Source organism: Pinus tabuliformis, chromosome J, assembly GCF_031772625.1.
Source record: "Pinus tabuliformis cultivar Carrire ecotype Pingquan chromosome J, CPIR1, whole genome shotgun sequence".
Lineage (NCBI taxonomy): Eukaryota > Viridiplantae > Streptophyta > Pinopsida > Pinales > Pinaceae > Pinus > Pinus tabuliformis.
In genome coordinates, this window is record NC_142295.1 from 20,348,667 (window position 1) to 20,355,260 (window position 6,594).

General features: G+C 40.4%; 1 protein-coding gene across 4 annotated transcripts; it reads right to left on the reverse strand.

The window, feature by feature from the left end:
* Positions 1-1,032: 1,032 nt before the first annotated feature.
* Positions 1,033-4,295, reverse strand: LOC149225208 (transcription factor GTE8-like). 4 transcript variants are annotated; one of them, XM_089376995.1, is made up of 6 exons: positions 4,265-4,295; positions 3,128-4,085; positions 2,367-2,843; positions 2,042-2,216; positions 1,823-1,953; positions 1,033-1,676 (listed from the first exon to the last, which is right to left on the reverse strand). In XM_089376995.1, the coding sequence occupies exons 4-6, from the start codon at positions 2,160-2,162 to the stop codon at positions 1,380-1,382; spliced, it is 549 nt and encodes a 182-aa protein (XP_089233121.1). In that variant the 5' UTR covers positions 2,163-2,216; positions 2,367-2,843; positions 3,128-4,085; positions 4,265-4,295; the 3' UTR covers positions 1,033-1,379. The 4 variants fall into 4 exon arrangements, with proteins under 4 accessions (XP_089233121.1, XP_089233120.1, XP_089233122.1 ...); XM_089376994.1 differs by having other exon boundaries at positions 2,367-4,082; XM_089376996.1 differs by having other exon boundaries at positions 2,042-2,208; positions 2,367-4,085.
* Positions 4,296-6,594: the final 2,299 nt, after the last annotated feature.

Genomic DNA, 6,594 nt, shown 5'->3' on the forward strand with positions numbered 1-6,594 from the left:
TGAAGGGTAGTAGAGTGTATGCGTGTCCTTCTGTCATGCTTGGCTCGTCCGGGCGGACACATGCCCTTTGGACGAGCCTTGTGTGTCACGTGGCTAGCGATCACCCGCATCCGGGGACCTGGGTGAGATTTGTTACTATGATCATTTCAATAGCTTTAACGTGAAATTGAGTACCCTTTTTAGATGCAGATGGAGCCATAGCATCACTTCCTGTATTTGTTTTAACCTGAAATTGAGTAGCCTTTTTAGATGCAAATGGAGCCATATTTGTTTTAACGTGAAATTGAGTAGCCTTTTTAGATGCAGATGGAGCCATAGTATCAGTCCCTGTATTTGTATTTGTTTCACCCTCTGTACCACCACTTTTTAGCCCTGATAAATTTCTAAGATCATTTCTCAGAGTACTTTGACGGTTGCCATTTTGTTTGCCCTATCGACATCTCATTAAGTTTGGCTCTCTCCCCTGAATCTACCAACTTGTCATCATAGGTAGCCATCCCAAAACTATAAATACCATTTTATAACCACTTCTTTAGTTCTCACTGAAATCGCAGTAACATAGAGCATGCCTTCTCCCCCATAATTCGCTCCCAAATAGTTTAAACAGTGATCTTAAACTTACAAAGGCCTAAAAGCCATGTCAACCCTCTCGGTATGTATCCTCAAAGAATACAAAGGCTTCAAGAAATTCTTCATTGAAACCATACCTCTCTGTATTGCTTGATAGACCCATACATTCCAGAAAATACTATTCAACTTATTATATTTTTAATGCCACTTATTTCATTAAAACATATATTCCTTTGCGCATTCTTTCCTACCTGATCATTCAGTTTCTCTTTAAAACACGCGAATGCAATGTAAAATGCCAGGTGAAAGTTTTACGCATTTAGTCGTGTCTAAAGAATTGGACTATATATGATTTTTGCGTTTTAGCTTAAATATCTTTAATGTGGGTTTCAAGGTGTATATATTCTGAACATGAGCACTAAAAACAGGTACAAATTCAACATTGATGGGCAAATATCAGACAAATATATGAATTCACCCATAGAATGTGAAATTTTTCTTTTTCACTATCCCATCTAAACAAAATTTCGATGTTACCATGAGCGGCTTCAGCTAAATGACCTTCTCATGCCCAGGAAATCTAAGGCAAGAGTGGAATGCCCATTTCTCTTACATCCCCAATCGAGCAGAAAAGGTAACCTGTTATTAAAACAGAGCTTAGGCCTCACACCCGAACATATCACACTCTCTGTACCCACCGCCAACTCTTTCACAATATTTTTGAGCCTCAGAACAAGGGACTTCAGGTCCAAATCACTTCACCCTCTCACAAAAGAATAAAGCGATAAAATAATATACAGCCTGCTATGCTAATCTATTTCGCCTTCCTCTGCATCACCATTTCCAGCAGCTATTCCACCAGCATTTCCAGTAGCTATTCCACCAGCAGTAGCCTCTTCCTCCTCTTCATTTTCATTTCTCATGAACAAACCGAATTGCTCCAAACAATTCCTGCCCTGCAACGCAAGGGGTGCCAGTCCATCTTGAGAATGAACAGAACATGTCTCATCCACTGAACTGGGAACGTGATCAGGTTGAGAAGATCTCAGCATCTCCAGATCCTTGAGCAGTTGAGTGTTTTCATCGAGCTCAACAGTTTTCTCCATCTGCCGTGTGTTTATAATGCAAGGTTAATAAACTCATCAATACTGACTTCTCTTGTTTATTGGGCTCTTGCTACCTGAAGCTTGCAAGGCAAAAATTGTGATAACAAGAAGAGAGAATACTAAATAAAACAGAAAGGACTCAAAACATGCTGTAATTCCAAGCGTGCAGCTTCACGCTCAATCTCCAACTTCCGTTTAGCTTCAGCCGCAGCTTCTGCTTCAGCTTGCTTACGAGCAAATTCTGCTGCTTTTGCCTCTTCTTGAAGCCTTGCTTGCTCTGATAAACATTAATCAATGTAAAAATCAACACCAGGCCAGGTAAAAATCAATCAAAGCTTATAAATTCAAAGCTTCTAAATTTCAACCTTCTCTTTGACGCCTTTCTAATTCCTCCCGTTCACGCCGCAGCTTCTCTGGATCTCCACTGTCACCCACGGAGCATTGAAACGGATTGTCCTGGAACTCCGACGTAAAAGACTTCGGCATAAAACTGGTGTGCACAGATGTCAAGTGGGGAGAAGTAGAAAGGCGACTTAAAATCTGTGCACAGATGTCAATAGGAAACCATGCCAGATGTCAATAGGAGAATGAAAATGTAAAACTGTGCACATATTCAAATTCATAATGTAAAACTGTGCACATATTCAAATTCATAATGTAAAACTGCCAGACAGAGTTCAGACAGAGTACCTCTATCACCGTTTGTAGCCAAAACCTCAAAAGCTCTGTTGTCAATAGTCAGAACACTGACATCAAACATGCCACCGCCAAGATCAAAAACAACAATATTTTCCTCTCCACCCTTCTTGTCCAAGCCATAAGCTATTGCTAAGGAAAAATATTTACAAAGCTAATAGTAAAACTGTACTTGCAGAGTGATAGTTCTACGTGATACAGAATGAAAGTTCTACATCATAAAAATTATGAAAGGCAAACCAAACTGCAAAAGGCCTGAGACCCAGTACTCTGAAAACCAACCAGATCGATACAACCTGAGACCAAGTACTCTCAATACCAACCAGATCGATACAACCTTTTGTATGAGCTGAATATCCATGTATAAGCAATGAAACAATAAAGCAAGAACTGTCCGACAAGGCTGCAATTTTTCTTATAAAAATATCTCCCACTGCAACGAGTTCATAACAGAAATTTAATGGCACTCCCCTGCACACACAATTTACATATTAACACTCCATTGCATGCATGCCTGCTTCTAAATGGTGTCCAGTCCACACTCTTTGCTTAAATGCCAATATCTATTAAGAAAAAACTACTGCACTATTACCAATATGTTGTGTTAACAACATATGACCAGGCAATTGGGTATTTAGATATAGCTGTTGGTTCCGGTGAAAAATACATCCCCACCGATAACGCACAGGAAAATGCAAAAGACAGCTAAAATAAATATTTGAATGAAGGTTAGCAAGAAGATGAGAATGAGATACCATTCTTTTAAAACAGTTTTATTATCAAGGCCCACATCTCCATAGTTGTCAATTACACTGTTTGATGATTGATCCATCCAAAAAACAACATCCAGACCCCAGAAGATGAGCATGGCTTTGAATACAAGATGGATTTTAATAACAGTGATAATGATATACTTTGTTTGCTTGAATACCAAGAAGCTCCTAGAAGAAATCTGCTACACTATATCATTTATTGGATTTTAATTGATACAGGCATTTAGGTCTTCAGAACTGGCTGCTGCTAGCATTTTTGCTTCTACCAACAATGTTCCAACACACAGGAAGATGCAACTGAAATAAGTAGTTGTTGCCACATAGTGCTCACACCTCAGACACTCCTGAGGCAGGACAACTGCAGAGCTATTCTGCTGCCAAAGTTTGTTAATTAAATTCTTAATTCCGAAAACTATGGAGTATAGCATGAAATTAGGACGCTGCAGAAAATGGACAATTGTTTGCTCTTGTAAAGCTTTTACTTGATAGTGAACTAAAAAATGTGGCACCAATTTGTCCCAGTGAAACCTGCATACCAACTATATTTAACCTCTCTTTCCTACAAAGTGAAAGAATTACCTGAACTGCACTGGTGTACCCATTTTCAAAGTCTCTCCTAGTGTTCCCCCATTACATCAAAAAAAATGTTGGGACAAATGGGATCGAACTCTGGAGAGTTTTTCCTGTACATCCTCTAGCTCTCTGTCTACACTAGCTATTCCAACTAAAACATCTTGATGTTTCTCCTCGATTCACCCAATAGAGATCGATATCATCTAAAGCTGTTTTCCGACCATCATAGATACAATCAAAGAAAACAGGAACACAGAAGAATATGGATGTTGCATCACCATTATTGCCCGATGTTGGTGGAATACTAGTACCACCCAAGCCACCAGATGCAGGTATGCTTGTATTAAGAAGTGATGAACTGCTACTGCTGCAAGTAATTTGGAAAAATCAGAATGCTACAAAACTATAAGCTGAGATATAACATAAAATATATCAAAAATCCAGTAAATCTTGATTCTCAATTCTGTATGAAAACTTGAAAAAGTACTTATTGTAGAACAGAAAAATGAACAAAAGATAGGAGGAATGTGGTTCCTTAGTATATACCTTTGTGGAAATGTGCATGTCCCAGTACCTGTCATCACAAAATCTGTAAAGGAAGATTTGCATGAGTGCAATGCATTCTCCAGTCTCACACAATTTCAAGCCTCAATTTGTATATCATGTTAACCCATGAAGGGAAGATTTTCGAAAATGTATAATGTCAAGCATATTAATCACAATCAAATATCTTGAATCTAGCAGAACCAAAACGGTGCACAAAAAACAAAAACGCCTTTTATATTCATATAAACTGGAACAGTAAAATTTGCAGAAGACAGAGTGGGTATAAAGGAAACTTAGTATGCATACCCTTAGCTTCTCATAACAAAATCAATAAAGAAAAAAATAATATGCAATATATCCAGGCATAAATGAAAGTTATGTTGTATGCAGAAGAGCAGATTGCCTACAAATATAACTCTCTCTTAATACATCACACAGTTCCATCATTAAACCAAAAGGAAATATCCTGAACAATACAAGTTATCCATAACGAGTGTTTACATTTGAAGGTTGCATGCAGTTTTAAGACAGACAACAGGCAGGAAATGGGTCTATAATCATGTCACTTACTTATCATGGTGGGAACCGCCCGAGGAACCTCCAGCAGAAATTGACATTGAAAATCCCGAGGAACCGGCTCCAAGCAGACCTGAACCTCCTGTTGAAGAAACAGTGAGAACCCCGACTGTTGAAGAAATTAAAAAGCTCGAGGAGCCGGTTCCAAGCACGGATGAACCTCCTGTTGAAGAAAAATTGGAAACCCCGACTATTAAAGAAATTGAAAAGCCAGAGGCGCTGGCTCCCAGCACACCTGAACCGCCCGTTGTAGAAACAGTAGAAACCCTGCCTGTTGAAGAAACTGAAAAACTAAAGGATCCGGCTCCAGTCAGGCCTGAACCTCCTGTCGGAGAAACAGTGGAAGCCCCGACTGTTGAAGAAATCGAAAAGCCCGAGGAGCCGGCTCCAAGCACGCCTGAACCTCCTGTTGAAAAAAAAGTGGAACCCCCGACTGTTAGAGAAATGGAAAAGGCAGAGGAGCCGGCTCCAAGCACACCTGAACCGCCCGTTGAAGAAACAGTGCAAACCCTGCCTGTTGAAGAAACAGAAAAACCCGAGGATCCGACTCTAGTCACGCCTGAACCTCCTGTCGAAGAAACAGTGGAATCCTCGACTGTTGAAGAAATTGAAAAGCCCAAGGAACCGGCTCCAAGAACGCCTGAACCTCCTGTCGAAAAAACAGTGGAAGCCCCGACTGTTGAAGATGTTGAAAAGTCCAAGGAGCCGTCTCCAATCACGCCTGAACCTCCAGTTGAAGAATCAGTGAAAGCCCCGACTGTTGAAGAAATTGAAAAACCCGAGGAGCCGGCTCTAAGAACGCCTGAAACTCCGGTCGAAAAAACAGTGGAAGCTCCGACTGTTGAAGATGTTGTAAAGTCCGAGGAGCCGTCTCCAATCACGCCTGAAGCTCCTGTTGAAGAATCAGTTAACGCCCCGACTGTTGAAGAAATTGAAAAGCCCGAGGAGCCGGCTCCAAGAACGCCTGTACCTCCGGTCGAAAAAACAGTGGAAGCTCCGACTGTTGAAGATGTTGAAAAGTCCGAGGATCCGTCTCCAATCACACCTGAACCTCCTGTTGAAGAATCAGTGAAAAGCCCGACTGTTGAAGAAATTGAAAAGCCTGAGGAGCTGACCCCAAGCACGCCTGAACCTCCTGTTGAAGAAACAGTGGAAGCCCTGCCTATTGAAGAAATTGAAGAGCCTGAGGAGCCGAGTCCAGTGCAACTAACCCCCGCTCGTCCTCCTTCTCCTCCTCCGGCAAATGAGGAGCCGATAGCACTACAACCATTACCTCCTCAAGAAGAAAAAGAACTCACGCCGCTGCAATTATTCTCGGTTGAGACCACGACAAGTAATTGAAGGAGACACTGAATGCTCGCTGGAAAATAGTAAAAAGAACCCTAATACGAAAACTGTTTGTCGCTGAATGTTGATGACACATGTCAACCGTGGAGAGAAAAGGACGACGAAAGTCTCTTTCAAAGGAAAGGCCTATCGGCCTAATTATAAATTTTGACAACTTCTATTTAGGTTTACAAAAATTCCTGCCAGACTTTTTCAAAAAATAACCAAAATTTCCACAATTTAAAAAAAAAACACAAAAATCCTATAAAAAATTATATATTTTATTTAATGATTTTTTAAGCACTATAAGTCAAAGTCCTATAACTTTTGATATGGATAAAATCATAACCATATGATTCACCTAACTTTAACCTACCAATAAGCCACTATGGTCAGAGGTCACACAATACTTTTAAGCAAGCATGGAA

What these genes read in the sequence shown, in the direction of transcription:
- LOC149225208 (XM_089376994.1), bottom strand. Translation starts at nt 2,162, where the DNA reads ATGCCGAAGTCTTTTACGTCGGAGTTCCAGGACAATCCGTTTCAATGC. An exon ending in AGAAAGGCGTCAAAGAGAAG is followed by an intron (nt 1,954 to 2,041) that starts GTTGAAATTTAG and finishes AATGTTTATCAG; the next exon opens with AGCAAGCAAGGCTTCAAGAA. An exon ending in CACGCTTGGAATTACAGCAT is followed by an intron (nt 1,677 to 1,822) that starts GTTTTGAGTCCT and finishes AACACACGGCAG; the next exon opens with ATGGAGAAAACTGTTGAGCT.